Source organism: Strigops habroptila, chromosome 14, assembly GCF_004027225.2.
Source record: "Strigops habroptila isolate Jane chromosome 14, bStrHab1.2.pri, whole genome shotgun sequence".
NCBI lineage: Eukaryota > Metazoa > Chordata > Aves > Psittaciformes > Psittacidae > Strigops > Strigops habroptila.
The window spans coordinates 10,040,629-10,064,123 of NC_044290.2; the positions used below are offsets into that span (position 1 = coordinate 10,040,629).

Genomic DNA, 23,495 nt, shown 5'->3' on the forward strand with positions numbered 1-23,495 from the left:
ACATATAAAAATGGGGTCAGCTGGGAAAAGAAGCTGACAGCAACCCCAGTGCAGGCACCAGTTCACTTTCTGGTTTTGAAAGGCTGTTAAGTTACCCTGGTTTATCAAGTGTCCTTCATCCTAACGTGGATCTGGAGCTCCAGCTGCTCTGCAAGAGAGCAGGAGCTGCTTCTCCTTAGCAGGGGAGACTTATGTCCATAACACCTGTGCTTCATGATGGTTTGTAGCAGAACCGAGTGTAATAGTGATGGAGGTTGTAGGCCCATGACTGTTCTCATGTCACCCAGAGTGAGTTCTGCACCAGGCAGAGCAGACGAGGGTGGCTACGGCCCCCTTTGCTGCTTCTGGCTCTCGGTGCCTCTCCCTCCTGCAGCCTGCGCCCTGGTGGTGGGGATGACGATGGTGCCCATTGAAGCACACACATGGGCCAGCAGGTTCCTCTCTCAGCAATGCCTTTGCCAAGCACTCCAGCCCTTCTCCTTTTGGATTCATGCTCACAATGCTCCCTCCTGTATTTTGGCACTCCAGCACACAGGCAGCTTCCAGCTACTGTAGCTGATACTACTTTCATTTGCTGCCAGAGAAAACTCTGAGCCCGCAGCTCTGACCAACCATCGGGCTTGCAGCTTCCCAGCTCTCAGAGGCCTTTCAAAGTAGCTCTTTCTTTTGAATTTGGTGAAACCACTAGCTCTGCTGAGATCTGCTGCTTCCCTTTGGATCCAGGGTAGCTCTTCGAATAAGCATCACTCCCTCTGCTTGTGCAGATGGTGCTCACAAACCATCAGCATGCAGGCAGTTGAGAGGATGCTGTCCTGCCTCCTAGTCCTGTGTTTGTGCACCTTTATCCTGTGAATCATAGTAAGATAATGCCCAGAATGAAGATGAACACATATTTGTTCATCTTTGGAGTCAAAGGTAGGAACTAGGTCTAGAACTCCACCTCTCTGAAGCTCTGCAAGTCTCAGTCCTGGCAGGTTTGGTTTGGATCTGAGTCCATGTGTGCAGTGACCAGGTCCCAAAGTGCATCGGCAGCAAGGGAGGCAGAAAAGGGCTCGCAAAGGGAAGTCCAGTTTATGAAATTATTCCATTTTCTTGTTTCTAAACTAGTGTTTAATTGAGCATTGTGAACAGACCCATCAGCGAAATGTCTCGGTTAGGCACTATCACCTGTAAACACTCTTGCAGGACAGGATATACAAGCAGAAAACATCAGTGGTAGGTATGGGAGTGTGTGACACAACCCCCTCTAGCTTCAGGAACTGGGGAGCTCTGGAGAGAAACCAGCTTGCATATATTCAGTACTATTCCCAGAGACAGCTTTGTGTCCCAATACTGGGCTTTAGGAAAGCCAGCTCTGTCACTGAGCACCACAGCCATGAGTCCTGAGGAAGACTGATGAACAAGCCCTAAAGAGAGGTGTCCTGGTGACCACGCAAACCCTCAAATACAAGGAATTGGGGGCAGAGGGTTTGTTCAGGTGACCAACACTTTCAAGCATGGGAAGAAGAACTGACTCATTGCACAGAAATGAATTGCACAGACTTTTTCTTGCCTGTTCTTCACGTTTAGTCTCCAGTTTCCCTGTGCATGGTGAGTAACTGCACATCTTGCTTTGGCTCATAGAGTCTTAGAGATGTCTTACTTACCCACCCATGGCCATCCAGGAGGTGCTGTCACTGGGTGCACAGTCAGGGGTCATGCAGGGAACCATATCTCCAAAGTTCACCTTTCTTGACAAGGCCAAACCGATCTTCTCATCTGAATGAGACGGGAAAAATACATCAAGCTCATTACCTAATCACAAGGGAAAGTCCCTGCAGCAGATGCCTGGATTGCCTAAAGTGCTGCTTACTCTTAACTGCTAACTTTGCAATGGGATTCTGCTCTTAAAGCATTATTTGGTTCCAAAAGCACAACGAAGTCATTTAGTTTTTATCACGCTGTCATGGTTTAACCCCAGCTGGCAACTAAAGTACCACACAGCGGCTTGCTCATCCCCCCTTCCTGTGGTGGGATGGTGAGGAGAAGCAGGAAAAGGTAAAACTGGCAGGGCATAAACTAACCCCTTCCAGCTTTTATAAAGCATGTGTGTGACAGGCAAGGGGCTGGGAGCATGGGAAGATGTCCATAGAGCTTGCTGGGACCGGTCACAAATGGCACCAGTTTCCTTTGAATAGACCATCCAGTACTTGACACCCGTGGTCTGGGCTTCAGCTGGTGCCTCTAAGCTCTGTCAGGAGCAAAATATTGAATGACCTGAGGGATGAGGGCTGATAACAAAGTTATCAAGCAGCCAAGAATAAACTCAGTCAATAAACTCCCTATGATCAGCAGGAGACCTTCCCCCTTTCCTTTCCAGTGTTTAACTGTGATGGATCCCTCATGGACCGGATCCAGATTTAAATCCCATCCTGTGTTGCCCATCGATGTGCAAGAGAAATAACCTTTGCTTTGGGGCACTTACAGACTGATTTCTTTCTCCCAGTGCGAGGGAACAACTGTGAGGGCTGCAGGGGGGACAAAGAGCAGCAGCGCCAGCAATGAACAACACAGGAGAGGAAGAGAAGTCATGGAAAACAGAGGTTTGAGGCAGGGATCAGCTCTTTGCTGTGGGATTCCCAGGCACTGCAGTCACCCCAATAACTCCTAACAAGAACTGGAGAGGTTTCAGAGAACTGCAAAAAATGACCCAAATTTTGCCACAGTTTGTCCCAACCCAAACTTCCCAAAGCCTCAGGGACATTGAATTCTCTGACAGAAGCAGCAGCTCGAGCTCACTGCTGCGTCCCAGCTTCATCCCTTGGGAAAGAGGCAACGCCTTCCCTGGTCACCCCTGCGTAGGAGAGCTCTTCAGATGTTTGTGCCCTGAACTACAGACAGCAAACCCGAAATATTTTCCCTCCTCCCCTCTTGGGGCTGAAGGAATGCCTGAAAACATTTCTAATCGTGTCATCTCAGCTGTCAGATGATCTCAGCGAGAGAAAACGGCCAAATTCAGAGGACACCGTTTGCTTAAACCTATCATTAGCTCTTCTCTCCCCCCCCCCATTTTAAACAAACAAACAAACAGATGAAAACCCCCACAGCCCGTATGGGTGGTGGTGTTGTTTTCCTTTCCCTAGAAAGCTAAAGGAATTGCACGGCCAGGGAACTGCAGCTATTCAGAGGTGCCATGAAACCCACACCGCCGGCTGACAATCCATCCCTCTGCGTACGGGAGCATTATCAATAAGGAAAGTCATAAATCGCCCGCTGAACAGGAACTCAAAGACCAAAGTCATGTAACTCAAACAGGCTCAAAGCAAAAGAGTGCCTTTAGTGTGAGGGTGGTCTGTGTAAAGTTAGGAGACACCTGCTAGCAAGTCCTGAGACACTAGCATCTGTGTAAACTTGCCCCCTCCCTGCGCCCGCAGCCCTTATAAGGTGTTGAATGAAGGAGTTTCATGAAAAAGGCTCTGTTTGGGGCAGTTCTAAGGCTTCCATATACCTAAGTAAAACAGAGCCGGTGCTGTGCAGCGCTGGGATGGATTACCAGGGACCACAGGGAGGCCTATTAATTATTGTGACAAGCTGATCTGCTCGCTGGCTGGTGGCTTGAGTTGCACGCGGAGGGGCGGGTGCCCAGGCGATAACAGCCCTCTCTGTGCGAGGGGTTTGGGACAGCACAATGAAGCCAAGAGGATCTGAGGAAACCAGAGCATGAGGAGGGAACCCAAAGCTGAATGAGTGCATCCACCTGGGGCTGAGAGCTGGTGGGGTCAGCCCCAGCTTCCCCTGTATCCCTGGACCAGGAGTGGTACCCAGCATCTCCTGGCTGCAGCATCACAGGCAGCGCAGCACCGTGGCAAGGAAGTGGGTTGGCAGAGCAGATCTTGGCCATCCAAGCTGTGGTCCTTCACTCTCTCAGATCAGCAGCAAGCAGGGTTTGAACACTGGTTTATATTTAATTGGACAGCAAAAGCTAAACAGTGAAACCTCTCCACACGAGGCCACCACACTTCCTTATGAATTAAACAGTGGAAATACTTTAGCGCCGGCAAAGCAGGAATGTGGAAATACCAATATTTCACCAAAGCGGGTTTTTAATATGCTGAAGTGTCGTACATATTACTCTGAAGTTTCTAGCTGTAGGTGAAATCTTCTCATCATCAGCTCTCAATATAACGTGTGCTTATCTTAAAGGACATTTACTTTCCTGTGCTTACCGGCTGTATTTGAATTGTCAAATGACACTTTGCTGAAATTATTAAAACCTAGAGGTCACAGAGAACCCAACTTGAAAGCAGGAACACACGTTCTTTCGTCTGAGCAAAAGTGCATATTTGGAATTTTAAATGCTAATTCTTTTCTGGGGGAGGAAGAATCGCTTTTCTGGCAGTCAAGTGCAGAACATGGAGCGTTTGAAAGAAGCTTCTGCTTTAATTTTTGACGAGTGCTGTGAATAGAATCATAGAATCGTAGAATCAACTCCACAGATACTCTGCTGTGCTGTTGGAGGGAAGGGATGGAGCAGAGCTTGGCTGTAGTGCAACGGGGAGCTGGGGAAGGGGAGTGGGGAGGGGTGCTGTCACCCACCAGCCCTGTGACCCCAGGCTCTTGTCCCAGCAGCGAGCAGGCTCCAGCTCTGTGATACCCACACAACTCCAGCTGGGGAAACGCCGGCAGTATCTGGCTTATGTACCCTGACTGCAGGAATGTTTTCTTTCTGAGGGATAAGGCTTATCTATTTCCCTTGTTCATACTTCCTTTTAGGGTGTCCGGCGAACAGATAGGAAGGGGAAAGTGAAGATTTTTGGCAACTCTCCCCAAAAAATCCTCGAGCAAAACCACCTCGCTCAACATTTGCAGCTCAGCCGTGACCTTCCTGTCCCGCGGTGGCTCTCAGAGGGACGTGCCACGGAGCATTCCAGGACGTGCCCAGCTGCGAGGCCAGACCATGCCAGAAATGCTCAGGCAAGGAGCAGTGAGGCAGCAGGCTTGAAAGAGGATGAGAAAGAGCCTTGCCTGGGTGCAGAGCCAGGTCGGTGCCTCTGATTGCGTGTTAGATTGCAGCGCACCGAGCTGAAAACAAGAGCCCCAGGGCTTTTGAGGGCAGAGTTTTCCCGACACCTCTCAGTTACCCCTGGACTGGTTTTTGGTCTGTACCGTATTGCACCAAAGCTTCACAAGCTGCTTCTATTCTGATAAAGCTCCACTCGTTTGAGAGCTGCAGTGAAGAACAGGAGTAGCAACACAGGGATATGTTTGGAACTGCCTCTTCACAAGCCTCATCGCAGCTCGACGAGCTCCTGTTTCACTGATGGGGACACAGAGGGGTGGAGAAGAGGTTTCACAGGGGACTCCAGACAGGGTTTGGAGCATCTGCCCTCTCGCTGCAGCCAAGTCGATAGCCACCAAGAGCCATTATCCCTTTTGAGCCTCCAGGCTGTGACCTCCCTTCCCTGACCTCTCCCATGTTATACCGCTCAGATGAGGGAGCAGAGAGATGCCAGAGTTCAGGTGTTCAGTACTTTAGCTGTGCGTAGCTAAACAGGAGACACCTGGGGCAAAGGATGAAGATTCAGCTTCCTACGGCCTTGAGATGAGTGTCTGGTGGCTTCTGCTACCTCACCTACACGCTCCATGAGGGGGTAAAGAAGTACTGCAGCCCCAAGCCCAACACTTGAAGGTGAGCACCAACGTCACAGAGGTTGCTCTGAAGAAGAGGGATGGAGGAAACCTGCACATGACCACAGAGCAGAGCTGGGGAATGGCCCTTCCCTTCCCTCCCCTTCCTGTACTACCGATAAAGAGTGGTTTGAGGTATGCAGACCCCAGCTGGTAACAGAAGGCAGTGACATTATCATCACTATGCTTAGCAGCGCATCTGCAAATATGCTCTGAAATCCAGGTTGTTCACCTCCTCCTGGGAATTTCACCTACACAACCTGAATTATTTGGCTTGGATGTGCTCACAATCCCCCTTTCATTTTGCTGTAAATCCAGACCCTTCTTCACCAACATAATGCAACCTGATTTAGCTATGACATGCTTCATCCAGTGAGGAGGAAGGCAGCGCTGGTGCCTGGCAGCTTCACACCCTCCTCGCTCTCAGCAAAGCCCGCTCCTCAGCAGCGTTTCCGTGCCTCCTGGAGAGCTCCTCGGTGCTGATCTGAAGTTTGGATGCGGTGTTGTTTTTATATATAAATGACATTATGACAAATGATGAAGGATTAAATTACACTTCAATCAAATCAAGCCAAACCAGTAGGGATCGAGGTCCCAGTGGAAAGTATACATGGAGTTCCTCAGCTTCCTGATTTGAATGACTTTGTTCTTCTTCCAGAGAAAGGGGGGGGGGGGGAAAGAAGGAGAAGAGAGGGGAAAGGGAGAGGAGGGGGGGATTTGGCCTAAAATGAAACATTTTCCTTTTAAGATGAACATTTGAAAATGGCTGGGAGGAAAGAACTGAAACCCTGTAATGGCTGATACTGAAGAACAGCCTGGGACTTTTGCTTTTCGAGAACAGAAGCCAGGGAGAGAGCTGTGGTGTGAAAAAGGCAATGCTGTGTGCCTTGAAGGGGAAGGTGTTTGCAGCAGCCCATCTCCTGCAGACACTGAAAACCCCCTGCAAGGCACTAACCCAATTAGCTTTGCGAAGAGCTGTGCTGTGAAAAGGCAAAGGCACTGACAGTGGTTTTGGTAAAGGCTAAAGACAGCTTCACTCTGCCTTGCACTCCCATCAGAGTCACTTTATTATCTTTGTATTACCATGTCTCGCAAAGGTTGGCTCAAGAGCCTCTAGCTCTGCATCTCTGGCCAGCTAGAAAGCCTCCCTTAGCATCGTGCTGCTCCCAGCACTGTTGTGAACAACAGAACGCTTCTAAATTCTGCAGAAACAGTCATTCCATGAATGAGTCTGTCTGTAGAGAGACACACAGACCCATGGGCAGGCAGATACTGTGCTCCAGAATATGCATTAGGCACTTTGCTCCAGAGCTCGGGTTAAATACTACTCACTGCGTTGATTTCTGGGCGCAAATCTTGGGTATTGTGTCCAATAGATCCCATCAGTGAAGGTCCAAGCAAGTCAAGCAGAATACACCAGGGTCCAAGGAGACTTGATGGTTGCTCTATGAGACAACCATCAGGTTGACTTAACTGTGAGAGACTTTCCCCTCCTGCCTGCACGTGGTTATCTGCAGGTCATCCGTTAATCTGATGGAGTGATGGACAAGTTCCTCTCTATTTATAGGGCACTTTACATTATTCTGATCATAAAATGCATTGTCAGCCATGTGTGTACCTGCTAGAAGACCCTTTTCCAGTTCAGAAGTGATAACTTTAATCCTAACTGAAATTAAAGGCCAAAAGAACCCTTCGCCAGGGCTAGAATACTTCAATGCCACTTAAACTGGGCAAAGAATGAAGCCCACAGAAGCACACACATGCACACATGTCCACACATGTGCTCAGGCACACGCTCCGGCCTGCAGGATAAAAAGCAGGAGGTCATCCATCTCTTCCCAAAAGCCTTTTTGCTATGAATTCTCTCCCTGTAGTAATGGGCTTTGCAAAGTATTTTAAAGAATAACTTCAGCAGTAATTCCCAGGAAACCATTTGTTACCTATGGTTCACGTCCAATGTGTTCACATTACATCTCAACTTTCTGACACAGAAATCAAGGAGAACACTTGCAGAAATCAAGATCCAAATTGGTTCAGCCTCTGAGGATAATAAAGACTTAGAAATATGTATAAATTTAAGTGGTTTTGAATAAGGACAGCATTTCAAAAAGCAGCCGAATTGTTACTTTGAAATAAGCCATTATTTTCTGCTTTTTTAAATTCCAGTCTTTAATAGGGGATGAAATCCAGACTGCCAAGAACCGAGGAGAGTTTTTGATGCAAATGAAAAGCAGCATTTAAGAAGTGCAAGTATCCCATAATAGAGCCCACACCGAATCGCCAGCTCCCAGACCTGCCTGGAACATCCAAGGGTCCATCCAGCCCAGGAGCTCGGAGCAGGAGGGTTTAGAGGACGTGTCCTCTCAAGTGCTGACCTCAGGATTCACCTTCTTTCCCCTGGTGGGACCTCAGGGCTCACACCACAGCCCCGTCTTCAAACATCTCCAGTCAAAGAGCATCTAACCTGGGGTCAGACCCAGACACACAACATGGGCAGATGTTGCCATGGCAGGGAAGGGGTGGAAGGAGAGCTCCTGAAGTCTGCTTGGACTGGTTTGGTGATCCTACCCCTGCCCAGTGTCCCAGGGAAAGCTCTATGTTTCAGTGGGATTTATGGAAGAAAGCCTTTCTTTCCCCCGGTGCCACACTCAGAGAAAAACCTCTCCAAGGAAGCATCACTGGCATGAACGTGAGTAACTCACACAAGTTTAGGATCTTCATGCTCTAGACCATGCATGGACACCCACTCCTGGCAGTGGGCAGATCTCTGCAAAGCTTTGGTTGGTGGGTAAGAAGGGAAAGAAACAATATTTGGCTACGGTGCAGCTGAGAAGGCAGCAGCAGGACAGCAGGTCCTCTCTGTCCTCCCCATGCAGACAGAAGTGGAGCAGCACGATGCCTTCTTCACTCCCAGCCATGCCAAAGGGTCTCCTTTGGTTGCAGAGACACCCCTTCCTTGAGCTGGGAATGCAGAGCTTGCTCTGCTGAGGTACAGAGGAACTGGAGCGGTGGGGATGGGATGGCAGGCAGGGGATGAAGGCACATCCAGCCGAGGATGAGGCTGTCCCACATGCTTGGAGGCTGCCCCATGGTGCACATGCAGGAGGAAGATGGGGAACAGGGAGGAGACTGCTGCAGCAGAGCAGAGCACAATGGAAGAGCATCAGCAGAGTGAAAACCTGGACAAAAGGCCCAATTACCTGTCCTGCCACAAACAAACAGCCCCTCGTCTGGCTCTGCCAGAGAAAGAAAAGGGCCACAGGATTGGAGGGCTCAACCTAAGCCATGTACATCTATTTAACAAGAAAACTCATTGATAAGCAAACCACCTGATGCTTGCACAGCAGCAAAGAAAACACCTGGTTCTGCCTGTGGGTTGATAAGCCAATATCTTTAATCTTTCCTTTTTTTTCCCTCTTGATGACTGAAGTACACACTCTGTGCGGCCCTATGCTCCAGCCACATTGGTAATAGTAACAAAGCTTTGATGTCCCCCTCATTCAACAGAATGTTGTTTAGTTCAAAGCGAAGAACAGAGGCAATTCTTTGCTTTTAAATTATTAGCTCCCTAAGTCTTCTGTAATGATATAGTTTGACTGAAGTGTGCAGTTTATTAACTACATAAAGACGATATTATTAGAGCGGAGAAAGGCAGCCGAAAGTTTTGCCTTTCAGCTCAGCAGCAGGGGTTTTTGATACTTTGATCTCAATCAATGCTAAATGTCTTTGTGAGATAGAGGGAGCAGCAGAAATTACCTTTGGCACCATGACTACATCAATTATTTAGTTCTTTTTCTTAAAAATTAAAGTGTTCTTCAACTTTTACCCCAATTTTTTTCCTCTTTTTTTTTTATTCCCTTCCCTTCAGTTGATGGGGGGAAAATGGGAAAAAAAAGCTGCCTGGATGAAGCCTGGCTGTGAACATTAATAACAATCCCACCGGCCTGTCCCAGCCCTGGTCTGGAAGGGTCTGCTCCAGGCGAGGAGATGGATTCATGTGAACAACAGCAGCAAAAGGGTAGCTTGGGGTAATGTGCTGTTTAACCAAATGACTGCACAGGTTGTGCTTGCAAATCTGTATCCAGCCTAATTCCTTTTAATTTGGTCTTTTCCAATACTGCTGGCACGAATTCAGCTGGAAAAATGGGACACCTGATTGAAACCAAAGGGTTGCTCTAAGCAGGATTTAAAGTGTTGGTGTTTATTAAAGTTTAGGAGCAAGAATGAGGCAGCTCTACCTTCGATGACAACGAGAATGAACTGAGATGTCCTAAGGGTTAAAGCAAAGAGCACTGTACCTGGAGCTGCAGCTACACACTACACACTGGGTGCACTAACTCCCGTTAAAGCCACTGGTGCCAGGTAATCCCACCCATGTATAAGCTGTCATATACAGAAGTCGTGTCCACTCTTGAGTTAGTCCCCTAGAGCCAGCGGAGGGAATAAACCACTTCCAGAGGTGATTCATCCCAAGTGGGGGGACTGATTCCTCCCCTGGGAACAAAGGGAATCCATCATGATGGGACTAGAGGTGAGCCAGGATAATGCAGCTCAGTGCTTCTGACGGATGGCAGAAATGGGTAGATACGCTGGGGGAATATGTGTTCTTTCACTACTCAGGGCAGAGCCGAGGCTGCTGGCCAGGGAGCAGAGCCAAGGGAGGAGGTATTCCTGCAATTCTGGGGACAGAAGCTGGTGGCTGGGCTTCAGTGCTGTGGTGAACCAGAGTGTGTTAGAAACCACTGGGACCAGAACCCTGGGGGGGAACGGCAGCAGCAGGACCATGGCAGTGCTGAGGAACCAGCCTGAGCACGCTGCAGCTCGAGGATTTAAAACAGTGTCCTTTGGCCAGAGACATTTGTTTTGTGAGTGAGAAATAAGAGAGGTCTTTGCAGCGACGTTGAAGCGTGAACTGTGGTAACTTCGATACATTTATATGTAGAACGTGCTGGAGAACAACATAATTCTGTTTTCATGGTGATCAAAGTTTTGCAAGAGGGAGGACTCGAGACAGTGTGCTAAGCTGCTATGGCAACACGAATTTTAAGAAGTAAACTGACTTGCAAGAGCTTATCTCTTCCTCTTTAGTGCAGTGCAGAACACACCAGGGAACCTCTGCCCTCAAAGGGATCCTGTGAGGTGCTCACCTCTGGGCCAGGCGCAGTGCGGAATGCATAAAACATAGCCCCTGTGGCAAGGGGAAAATCATCCTGGTGACTGGGTTCCTCCTGCATCCCCGAGGCTGCCGCACCCCAAAAAGCCAAGTCACGATGACTCTTTCGTCATGTATTTATCATAACTCAGGTCTTCAGATGCTGGGGTGAATGTACCATGAACCACTTCAGTTCGACTGACATCTTACTGTGGACCCGAGAAGGATGTAATGTGATGCAGCCCCTGCACAGGGGTGAATTCCTCCCCCAGAGCACCGTTTCCAAGAGCATCATGACGTGGGCTCAGTTTACATCTCGGCTTTCAAGCCACCCTCTCCAAATGTGAAGGCAGCGGTGTCAGGAACGCTTCTGACAGCTCCTTTCACATGGGGATGCTGTGGAGAGCTGTCATGCTCTGAGTCAGCTGTTCTGCCATGGCTGGCATTTGAGGCAGGAAGAGCCTGCTCGCGGAGCTATCCCAACCACGCCGCCTGCCAAAACCACACTGGGAATCTCATGGGAACGAGCCCTCTCCTGAGCCAGCTGGTACTTCCTGCTCCTGAGGCCTGATCCTGCTGGATGCTGAGCATTCTTTGTTCCATTTTTAAATTAATGAGACTTGAGCAATGCGCGGGCCAAGACTTCAGAGGAGAAACGGGCCCTCGGTGCTTTTGGCACTCGGGCTGCATGTCCCAGCTGGAGAGGGGAGGAGAGAGTGAAATGTCAGACTTGAAGGGAGATTTGAGGGATGCCGATCGCCTGGAAAACACATCTCTAATCGGGATGCTTTAACGGGGCTGGCCATGCCCCTGCACCCTCCTCTCCACCCTGCAGACCAGGAGCAGCGTGGTGTGTACCGCACGGCAGGACCACAGCTCAGCAGTGCAGCCGGAGCAGGGTCACCCCAACGCTGCCACAACCCATGCAGGGATCCACCTCCTGCCCCTCGCTCCAGCAAGAGGCTCAGTGAGGTTCACTGCACGGGACTCGCTCCCATCCTATCCCAACAGTGTCCCCTTGAGGTTGATGGCTGAGGCAGCCTGGGAAGAGCCCTCAGAGAGGTTTGAGGAACCTCAGAAGCTGGTCTTGCGTTTCAGGCTGGTTCAGCGCTGCAGGGCGAGCACTGACATGAATCCCATGGATCAGCCTGAGCCTGAGGAAAGGACACTGGAGGAGCCCATCCCAGTGTGGGGTGTGGGACCTCCCCGGGTGGGATTGGAGCTCCTTGTCGAACCACACGGCTAATGCAGCATCTTCCTTCCAAGTTCATTCAAACAATATCCGAAGTTCAACCGTTGCAGCCCCTCCTGCTGCACATCAGCTCAGAGCTGGAGCACGGGAAGCTCTTCCAGCGCGGGTGAGCTGGAGCAGGACCACGGCTGCTCTGCGGGTCTGTGCCAGCCACAAGGAGCAGTGGGATGCAGGATAGAAGAGCGCTGTGGCGAGGGCACGGGGCTTCCTGCTGCTGCTGGAGTCTCCTTTCTTCTGTCAGGCGAGCAGCAGGGAGTTTGCTGAGAAACTGCCCCCGGGGAGCGAGCACTTTTTCCAGTCATTAACCTTACACATCCCTCGCATTATCGGAATACCTCGGATGTCGAAGTTGCTGCAGTGAGCTAATTCCTCCAGGTGACTGCAGGCAGCGTTCAATGGGCTCCTGCACAGCGAGGGGATTTGAGCTGAAAGCCCTCCCGACTCCACATGCCAGGCCCGCAGCGGGGGTGACATCCTCAGATGTCACCGTGTGCGCACAGCGCAGTGGCACAGGCACCCGGGGCCTCCGGAGCAGCGGGTTTCCTGCAGGGATCTGGGATGAAGGGAAATGGAAGGGAATCGAGGCACGGGATGGAGATGGATGACACAGAGGAAAAAGCTATAGGAGTCCTCAAGGTGAAAGATATCGGGGAAAAAAAGCAGTGCCCTGAAGGGACAGATGTTGGGAACCGCCAGTGCTGGCCTCTGGGATGTGTATGTACCTGTCTGGATGTGATTGCATCAGGGTTTCCAGGCTCTGGATCTGGGATCCTGAAGTGCTTCCTCTGGTTTAGAAGACGAGCATGAGGCCAAGGCATTATTTGATTCCTTGGCAAGGATGGGGAGACCTTCACAGTCCATTCCCCAAGGAGCAGAACATGCCACCAGAGAGCACGAGCTTTCCATCCCAGAGGTGTTTCTACAACCCCTCCATGCCGCTCTGCAGTGAAGGAAGTGCCACCGCTCAGTGGGGCTCCTGTGTCCATGGAACACGACCCACATCCCATCCCCAGACACACGCTGCTGATGCACAGCCACTGTTGGCTTCTGGAGTGGAGGGGAAGGAGGTGCACAAGGGGAACCCCAAACCAACAAGAGCAACATTAATAGTAGGATAGCTCTTATAATATGTACATAATATTAAATATAATATTATTAACTCTTACACATCACAAAGTTTTCCTGTCATGTTTCCTGGATTATACATCACCAGTATCCTGTCAGGAGCAGCTGAGTAACAATATTAACAGAAACAATCACAGAAGACACCACATATGTCTCTCCTCAGCAATAGGTGGCCACCACTAGTGACTGCCAGAGCAGAACCAGATCCTTCCAACCAAGCAAAGCCAGTAAAAGCAAACACACATTCGGACAAGAGAAGCATCATGGGCAGTTGTCATCCTTTGCTTTGGGGTGCTGTATCCTTCTGCTCCCCTGGGAAAGAGTCTTTGGAAACAGAAACTGCCCTGTGATTAGAAATGTCATCCCAAACCTGGGGGAAATAGGGACCACTCACCATGTGTGAGGAGAGTCTTTAAATGCCGCAGCCGAAGTCAGCGTGATGAACCACATCAGCCACACAGGCAAAGCTCCACTTACAATTAGAAAGTACAAAACAGCAACACCAGAAGACACATAAATCCACAGGCCACGTGAATCTACAGAATAACGACCCATATCACACACAGGAAACCCCTCCACGCTTGAACAAAACCCCATCTTCAAACACTGACACGACATAAGGAAAGCACCAGTCTAACACTCCTGATAACAACACAGGTAAAGACTGGCAATGCATCAGCCTGCATTGGAGAGACCCAAAACACCAACATGGATTTGGTCTGGATCTTCCCAGGTGTTCAAGTCATGGTTCCAAACCCATCCTGGCACTGAGAGGCCACAGAAGGGCTGGAGCTAATGCAGAAGCGCTCTGGAGCCTTTGCCCTCCTCCTGCACTGCTTGCTCTTTGGGATCATTTTTGGTTTGGATTAAGGAATGCCATTCAGTACGCAGCTGCTTTTACTGCATTTTCTCCAGCAATCAGCTGCCTCTGAATGAACTTGCTTTGACATTAAAAAAGCATTATTAATAATAAGAGGTGGACCCAAGCTGGGCACACAAACATGCCCCAATCTTGGCACTGAAGTCTAAGTCCTCCTCTGAAGAATGCCTGCGAGCTCTGCTCCAGCTGTGCTGTGTACAGTGTGCTGACACCTCATGGCCAAGCAAGTAATTCAGATAAGACACCATTTCTCAGGATATATATATACACATACATTCTCCATCTGCTATAAGGCAAGAAATGAGGTTCATTTATCAAGAGGTTTGTAATGAATAGATCTGAATATAGCAAAGATAGGAAAGAAAACCAGTCCAGAAATGCTTCACATTCTTGAGTTACAAACAGATGAGTGCACTAGGGTCCATTATTCATAGCTGTGGTAGTCTGAGCTTCCTTGATGCTGAAGGATGGCTCTAACGCACTTCTTCATCGGCATGGCCCATATACTGAGCCATAGGTGGCAAACCTTGTGGTGTCTGGGCTGTGTGTTACCCGGCTCTCCCCTCTTCCATGGGGCTCTCCCAAGGGCAGATCACCTCCTTCACAGAGCCCTTCCGAGCCCGGGGGTGGTTGTTCTCTCCCTCCTCGGAGTCTATGGGGTGGATTTGGCTCTCTAAAGGAGCATCCGTTTTAATCTGGAAGAAGCTGTGTTGTGAAGTAAAGACTCATCACGCGCAGGGCACTGTTGGATGTGCAGAGACAGCGAACATGCAGCACGGAGCCCAGCTTTGAGTTTTACACTGCCCAAACCCCAAATCTCGAAGCCAAACTCCTGGACACGTGCTGCTGGTGCTTCCACGGAGGTGGAAAATGAAGGAAATGGGCAGTCCCACCCCTTTGAAGGTAAAGTGCGGGGTGATACAGCTCCAGCACAGCCGGAGCACAGAGCCGGGTGGAGAAGGAGCCTTCAGATTTGTGCTTTGGAATTTATGATGTGGACTCATGCACTTATAATGTGGCCGGCAGCAGAGATGGGTTAAAAGGGGGTGAGGACACGTTGCTCTTAGTGAGGGACATGGCCAGCGTTTGCTTGACTAACGTGAGGCAGGAGCAGAGCAGGAGCCTGCGCCTGGCAGCCGCCATCACACACAGCCCCAGAGCAGGCAGACATGGGGAGGCAGTGACAGCTGACTGGAATATAGAGCATGGAATGGTTTGGGTTGGAAAAGATGCTTAAGATCACCCAGTTCCAACCCCTGTCACGGGCAGGGACACCTTCCACTATAGCAGGTTGCTCCAAGCCCCTGTGTCCAACCTGGCCTTGAACACTGCCAGGGATGGGGCAGCCACAGCTTCTCTGGGCACCCTGTGCCAGCGCCTCAGCACCCTCACAGGGAAGAGCTTCTGCCTAAGATCCCATCTCAATCCAGTTAAGCACAATTCCCACTTTCCCAGGCTCAGCACATCCCATTTTATCCCGGCTAACACCAAACCAAAATGGCGCCGGCGACAAGCCCCTCATGAGGCGTCCATGTGCCCGCGCGGCACTTACCTGCTCACAGCCCTGGTGTCCGCCCGCAGCCGCCGCTCCCGCCCGCCCAGCGGCTGCACCTTCCCGTGGGACACGACCGAGCACTTGGGTGACATTGTGGTGAAGACGGGCGAGCTCCAGCAGCCGCGCCTCAGGAACCGGCCCAAGGACATGGCTGCCGTGCGGGGCCTCCCAGCGCCGGAGGGGAAGGGGCCGGGGCTGGGGCCGGCCCCCTCAGTGCTGCCCAAGGCCACAGTGATGGGCGAGGGGCAGGCGGTGCCATGGGGCTGGCTGGCTGGGGATGGTGGGGCGCTGGTGCCGGTGTAGACAGGCTGGTGAGGGGCTGGGGAGGCACGGTGCCATGGCTGCGGGGAGGAAGAGGAGAGAGGCTCGGTCAGGCTCAAGGTGGTACATTAATGGCTGGTGTCCCCATATGGCTCCCTCAGGAGAAGCCCGCTCCTCCTTTGGAGAAGGGCTGGGTGCTGCTGGTGCTGCCCGGGCTCAGCTGGGAGGCAAAGCAAGCCAAACCTGGGCTGATATCCCCCTCTCCTGCAGCTCCATCTCACATCCCATTCCCTGCTCTCCCACAGCCAGAGGTGTCACAATTTGCCCATGGAAAGCAACAGGGTCATTGCTACCAGCCTCAACCTCCAACTCCAACAGGGCAGTTGATGGTCTTTAAGGTCCCTTCCAACCCAAACCAGTCTATGGTTCTATGACAGATCCATCCCCATTCCTGGGATGCAGCGGGAGACACCAGCTTGTCTCATCCCTCACAACTATTAGCCCCAGGCATGGAGAAGTCTGTTATCCCAAGAATGTGAGCTTGGCTGTGAACAGCATAACCCTGTCACACTCCAGCACCAATGTGCTGGCTGCTGTGATGGCCAAGAAATAGGGCACTGGGCTGCAAACCCTGGTGACTGGTAGGACAAGAAGCCCCAATGTCCCTGGCTGGTGCTGTGAAGGCTCCAGCTCAGCTAGTTCAGCCCTCAACACAAGCCCAGCACAGGTTTATCAGCAGAGGACATGCTGCATGATGGGGTTCCCCACGTATTTCCCAAGGACTCACTCCCAGCAGAAGTTAAATACAGCTCAAGTGTCCAAAGAGAAGAGCTGAGAGCAGAGGCACATACAGAAAACAGATACACACATGAGACAGATGACACCGTGAAGGATGAACACACCGAGACCAGACAGAGAAGGATGACAACTTGGTTCCTTTTCTCATTTTCTACATTTATTTTTATTAGACAGATGAATGCATGGAAGCAATGGCCAAGAAACAACACAACATATTGCTCTGATTTCCAGTGGAAACAAACAACTTCTTGGCTGGCACAAAATGAAGTTCAGTTTGTACCGTGGTCACACTTTGTACCAGGCGACCTTCCTCTTCAGGGACCAAGCAGTGAGGACGAGGAGCACACTGGGTCGTGCCAGCTTACTCACTGTGTAAGCAGAACAGGGCCAGCTTCTGCCTGCCAGTGTGGGGCTGGTGTTCCACAAGCACAGTGACCCCAGAACGTGCTGCATTAACCCGTGCCAGGGGCACAGCAATGCGAAGCTGAGACGATGAAAAACCAGAGAAAGGAATGGATAGAGAGAACATAAAAAGCGAAGCTGCAGACAAAAATAGGAGTAGAATCAGAGGGACTGACTGGAACACACGGATTTGTTATTTATTATTTATACCTTGACTTGATCTTCCACATGTTCCTACACACTGGCAATCCCAACATGCTCAGTGCTCCACGTTATACAAACTGTATAGCTCATCACATGCAAGTAGCTTTGGACCAAGCTCTTGAGTGTCTTTCAGTGCTCTTATGTCAAGGTAGGTTGATGGTGCTCAGTGCCTGATGTAAAAAAGCCTTGTGGTTTTAAGCAGAATTTAACATGAATTCCAGCCTGAGCTGCTCACCCTCACAGCATTGCACAATTTGCCCCTGCTTCCAGCAGGAATAAGAGCAGACTTAGCAAGCAGACTTTGACATCAGGGCAAAGAGACTCACACGACTTGGTTTCAATTCCTCTAAGAAGGTTTATCACGGTGGGGCTAAGGGAGGTCACGAGAATCTCCCCAGCTCAGCTGCAAAGAGCCCAGTGCTGCAGTGACACCAGATCAGAGCATGGAACCCTGATTCTGCCTCTGATAACACACAGGGGAGGGGAAGAATCTGTCCAAAGCTGAGCTATCACCTCCCTACAGCCCTGTTCACAAAGGGCTGGGCTGCACCACCCTGGTGCCTGAGGGCTCCCACTCACATCCAGCTTTCTCCATCTCCCATTTCCTACAAAATCATGCCAGTAGTAAAACCAGATGAATAATATGAACTAAAGAAGCTTCTCAGGCCTCAGGGCTTCCCACCCAGTCCCGCTGCTTCCCCTAAATTCCAACAAACAAGGAAGCTTTTATACTGCCCCCAATTCCCTTTAGTGGGCTTTGCAGGAAGCTTCCCCACTTCTGGTAATTCAGGCCTGGTCCAGACATGCCGGGATTTCCCAGTAGAGCCTGGAATCTCCCTGAGCTCTTTAGCACTAAGGTAGCATTTTAGGTTGCCTCATTCTAAAGAGCAAAAGAGACAGAGCGAAAAAACTCCCTACTTAAAGTCGAAATCAGCTTTTAACACCTCTACCCTGGTTGAACTGGAACTACCTCCTGTTAACAGTGGAAAACAGAAGAGCAGGAAAAAGACAAGACAAGATGTAGGAAGGATTTGATAACAGAAACACAAAGCCAGTGCTGTATCTCTCAAGCCCTCCTGTGGAGGTGTGCAGAGCCCTCTTGCCAGAGATGGGCTCTCCATACCTGCACACTGAGCTCATCGTATGGGGAGTCACAGGGAGAGCTGAGCTTTCTGCTCATCACCTCCAACATGCTGGGGGGGACCTGGGAGTGCCACTGAAATTCAACTAAACCCTCAGAAATGCTCATCCTACCTTCTCACATGGAGTTTACCCCACTCCTCTGCCTGTGGCTCCACTGCACTGGCTGGGAGGTGTGGGATACTGGAAGCAAGGGATGCACTCCTCTCAGAGGGAGCCAGGATGCACCCCTTGGGAAGGTGCACATCCCCCTGGGAGGATGGATGCCAGCCCAGACAAGCTCTGACACGGGCCACCTCGCCCTGCTCCCTGCAGCATCATCCACCTCTGCTCCCAGGAAGGCTGCTTTGAACCCAAAGGATTGGGATGACAGAGCTTTACTCTGCCTTGTGCCATCCCACCTCCTGGAGCAGCAGGAAGCAGGGAGAGGCAGCCGGGCTGCCCAACCCGGGGGGGTCTCAGGGCAGCCAGGAGGCATCTCCCCCCCGAGGTGTGCGGGGATGTGCCTGCATCCCGAGTCTGGCACAGCCATCGGCCTGGCTCTGCCATGCCTGGGAAGTGACATCTGCTGCTCCAGAAGCCATGGCAACGTGCAGGAAGCAGGCTGCTGGCAGAGCCGGCCTGGGAAAGCTAAAGCAGCACTGACACCTTCAGGAGGGGGAGACGAAGCTCAACGCCAGCCTCGGCTTGTCTTTTCCCTGCGCTGTGCCCTGCTCAGAGCCTACTTGGGAGGTTCCGCCTTGAGCTGGCTCCTGCGATCCAGCTTGCTCATGACCTGCGTGATGTCCACGGTCGTGGCGGCTTCTCTGGCTTTGGCCTCTTCCTCCTGCTGCCTCAGGATGATGGGGCTGGGGCTGGAGCGGAGCGTGCGGCGGCCGAACAGGAAAGGGGAGCTGGGCAGAGAGAGAAAGCAGCAGGATGTTACTGGAAAGAAGGGCATCAAAACCTCACCCCTGGTAAACTAACCTACCAGGAGGGCCAGCTCAGAGCCAGAGATGTGCCACTGTCACCCACACAACCACAAAGAGGTGCAAATGTGGATGAGGTGGTTTAAAGGACTCAGTGCCACACATCAGCCACAGAAGTGCCTAAAGCACAAAGGCAGCCCTGGGCCTGATCCTCCCGAGTGACCCCAGGGCCAGGAGGTGGCTGGAACATTACTCACTTCTGTTGTAAGTGTTTGCACACAACACTCAGTGTGAAGCCAAACAACTGCCATCAGTGGCATTTATCTAGTGCCCTCAGTAAGATCAAGACAGGGACCAGTCTGGGTGTTTCTGGTGTCTGTGATACCCCCAAAACCCACCTGCTACTGCTTCAGCAAAGCCATTACCAGCAGCAGTGGAAACAAGTGTGAAGCCACCTCTGGACGAGGCATCAGCTCTTTAGTTGAACCAGGATGCTGAGCATTGAGCGTCCAGAGCAAGCACTGACCAACACAAAGGTAGTCACCAGGATCAACCAGCAACCGTGTGACGTGTGGCTCAGGGAAAAGCTAACCAAACCCAGGCAAGTCAGCAGGGAGGGTTTTTCTACTGCCTTGAAAATGGGCTTTAGATGAAACAATAGTGTGAAAGTCCATGATTCCTGTTTCTCACTTGCTGGGCTGACGAGTGGAAGAGGAACAGAGAAAGCAGCACACTGCCCAGTCTGCCTCTGACATCGCACGCTCAGCTGAAAGAAGCAACTGCAGCTCAAATAGGCTAAATTTGCTGCACAGCCTTCATTTTAATTGGGGAAAAAGCCATTTCAAGCCTCTTCTATTGCCACCTACCTCGTGCCAATAGTCACAAGTAAGATGCTGTCTGTCCCTATGTGGCTGCCTGTCACTTTTGCTTCACAAGGGATAAGAGGCTTTGTCCAGGCAGAGCTGAGCAGAACCCATGGAGGATCCTGCACTGGATGTGTGTCTCCTGTGAATGCCTCATGGGTGGGAGCTTTCCTATGCCCAGCACCCAGTGCTCTCTCCTTCCACCCAGGAAAAGACCCATGATCCATTCAACCATCACAGCCTTTCCAAACAGACCCAACAGAGAAGGCAGCCAAGCGATCACCAAGTCAGTGCTGACTGCACACAAGGCACTTCCAAAGGGCTCACAAACAAACAGCATCATCACTTTCAAAGCAAGGCACCTTAGTGAAAAATCTTATTTAATTAAGCAAACATCTAAATCACAGTAATTTTGCTGCTACTCAGGCTTTTCCTACCCTTGCTACAAGAAGAAAATCAAACCCCACAATTACATCCAATTTCACTTGCCTTTTTTTGACAGTCTGTTGTGGCACAACAGCCTTGGCCAGCATTTCCTTGTATACTGGAGACTTTAAATAGCGGCCATAGGAGTCCTACTGGGAGAAAAAGAGACAAACTGGTAGTTATGGGCTGCAAACACCCTTATTAAAATCACCACCAAATACAGCTGCTCAGGAGCCAGGGAGGCTGGGAACTGGATCATCCCCCCCAGCAGCCCAAGGGACTTTGCATCTTTCAGGCCAATGTAGCTGTTTCAACCAATACCCTTTCATCTCGGTGTAAAATTCCCAGGATTTTCCATCTCACAGTAAAGCTTCTCAGGTAAGAGCCAGACCAAAAGGTCTGAACTGAGCTTAGCCCAGGCCAGCAGTGTCTGATTATGCTCTTGGTACAAAACTCATGCAGTTCTATCAATCACAATTGCTACTACCTTTCCCATCCACTGTTGAAATCCAGTTGGATGCAAGCATTGGAATACCTGCTGTGTACAGAGATACACAAAGTGGCACTAAGTGAAGTTAAAAGATTTGTTCAGGCTTTGAATGAGCTGGTACCAAGCTGGTGTTAGAAAGCTGGGTTCCAGCAGACCCCTGATGTCCACCACCCTGGGGACACGCTGCCTTAGAGGGAAGCAGCAGCTAAACACAAAGACCTGAACCAGTGCTGCTTAAGTCAGCAAATTTGGGGGATTTTCAAACAAAGGCCACTTGAAAGTGACAGTTTATAGCACACAAAGGCATGGAAAGGCCCCGAGGACTGGAATCCCCCTAAGGCTTTGGAAACAAGCAACAAACCTTTTTCATCAGCATGTAAATGTGGGTCTGAGCAGCATCTAAAACATAACGATGAGGGTGCTTGAGGCCTTTGACCGTGATGCCCATTGTTGTGCCGTCAATGTTAATCCAGCGCCTTGCTCCTGGAGCCAGGAAGAGCCTGCGAGGAGCAGAATCAGCAGTGCCATTAACAACGGGAGAATGCCTGGAGATTCCTCTGTCTATGCCCAAAGGAAAAGCCCCTTCAGCTGCCCACTGCAATTTGCTGTCTGGACATGCAGCCACTTCCTCTTGCACTATTAACACACAATATAAACCAACTTCTAGTCCACTAGAAGCAAAAAGGGCCTGGAAGCCACGAGATCTTTACTGTTCCACACCTCTGTTCAAATTACACGCTAAGACCTAAATGTAATAGTGGAGAACAGAGAAGAAAAGTAACTATAAAACAAAACAATCGTTATGCTTTCGTCTTCGAAAGCTCCTTTCCTTCATGGGGACACAGGACAGCCACATCTGATGACAGCTTACAAAGACAAGTCTCAGGGATAAGCCATTTGGAGGATGACAGGGTGTGGAAGAAGGTGATGGGACTCAGGTACGAAGAGTTTAAGAATGCAAAATTATCACACTCACTTGTAAATCTCTTCTGCTTTCTCTTTGACCTTGGCTTGGTCTCCGTACTTGAGATCCTCGCAGGCTTCCCAGAAACTCAGATTCTCTCCTGCATAACAAGGACACATTCAGCAGAGAGCGAGACTGAGGAAAACACAATCCATCCCATTTATCAACTCCTAAACTGACTTCGTTTGGCTCAGTGTGTGTTGGTCCCAATTCAGCCTCTCCAATTCTAACAGCCACCTTGAAAATCCCCTTGGGACTGAAGGAGGAAAACCTCTTTCCCCTGCTCCAGTGCTTGTGAATCCAGCCAGTTCCAGCCTGGGAGCAGCCCCTTGCGACAGGGAGAGCCCTGGGCTGTATTTTGTGTCCTGTGCCACTAGATGGTATTGCACGCACTGCCTGCACAGTGCCGCCAAAGCCACTTCTGCCTTTACTTAGTGACTTTGTGGTTGTCTCCATTCACACCACCCACTGCAGTGCTCTCTCTCAGCTGTGTGGGGACAGGGCACAGGCACAGCAGACCCACCGCTGAATTCCTTCTTCAGGAAGAGCTGGAAGTTCTGCCGACCTTTGGGGTCTTGTATCAGCTCACTGAAGTTGAAGGCCCATCGCTCCACACGCATCCTGGTGGGGATTTCCACTCTGCAAGGGGTTGAAAACAAACAGCTCTGCCAGTTGCATGCAGCACATCTAATTGCAAGATTAATTAAAACCAAAATGCCCTTTGCTGGAATGCCAAGGGAATGCTCAGCACTCTCTCTTTTCCAGCATGCTGTAATGAGCTCCCAAAGTCAGCCCACTAAGCTCTAATTAAACAACTTGGTACACAGTGGGATGAGGATTTGACTTGGGCTTTTGCTACTCTCCCAGTGACAACCCAGCTTTGCCCGAGGTCTGACTCAGCCCCATTCTGGAGGAGGCACTGGTTAATGCCCAAAGCTTTGCTTCTCACAAAGGCATTCTGTGAAGATATCCTTTGGGGCTGTCTAATGGGATATTATCATTCTAACGGGATTGCTGGGCTCAAATGAGAACCATAATATGTTGTATGCTTCCAGCCCAGAGATGCCAATCTCTAAATAGCAAATATTATCTGAAGGGAAAACCACGGGAGACCTCAGAGAGGGGATGGACTGCCAGGATGTGCCTCCAGCTCTCTCCTAAGCAGCAGCCTGAGGTGTGTGCAAAGACCAAGGCTCAGGAGTTGAACCCTGAATTGCTGCACCAGTGGCAGCACCTCATTTAGCACCTAATGCTAAACTAAGTGCTATACCTGAGTGTAACTTATTCCATTCCTGTGCTGGTAAAAGTGGACTTTGCTCACCCAAAAGGAGGATTTAGACCCTCAGCAGGGGGTGAGGGCTCCCATCATCAGTTTAGGAATTTCTGTAATGTTAAAGAAGACTTCACT

General features: G+C 50.5%; 1 protein-coding gene across 4 annotated transcripts in view; it reads right to left on the reverse strand.

Annotated features, from left to right (window-relative positions):
• Positions 1-1,736: 1,736 nt before the first annotated feature.
• The window catches only part of RGS9 (regulator of G protein signaling 9), a 42,206-nt gene continuing 20,447 nt past the window's right edge, over positions 1,737-23,495 (reverse strand). Inside the window, exons 13-19 of one of the 4 annotated variants that reach the window (XM_030506583.1) lie at positions 22,611-22,726; positions 22,100-22,187; positions 21,485-21,623; positions 20,697-20,782; positions 19,212-19,329; positions 15,629-15,972; positions 1,737-1,758 (exon numbers count right to left, since the gene is read on the reverse strand). In XM_030506583.1, coding sequence (XP_030362443.1) covers positions 1,755-1,758; positions 15,629-15,972; positions 19,212-19,329; positions 20,697-20,782; positions 21,485-21,623; positions 22,100-22,187; positions 22,611-22,726 — 895 coding nt within the window. In that variant the 3' untranslated portion in view covers positions 1,737-1,754. Of the gene's footprint in view, positions 1,759-13,174; positions 14,819-15,628; positions 15,973-19,084; positions 19,330-20,696; positions 20,783-21,484; positions 21,624-22,099; positions 22,188-22,610; positions 22,727-23,495 lie in introns of those variants that run through there. The other 3 variants (XM_030506581.1, XM_030506582.1, XR_003994414.1) reach the window with 3 other exon arrangements.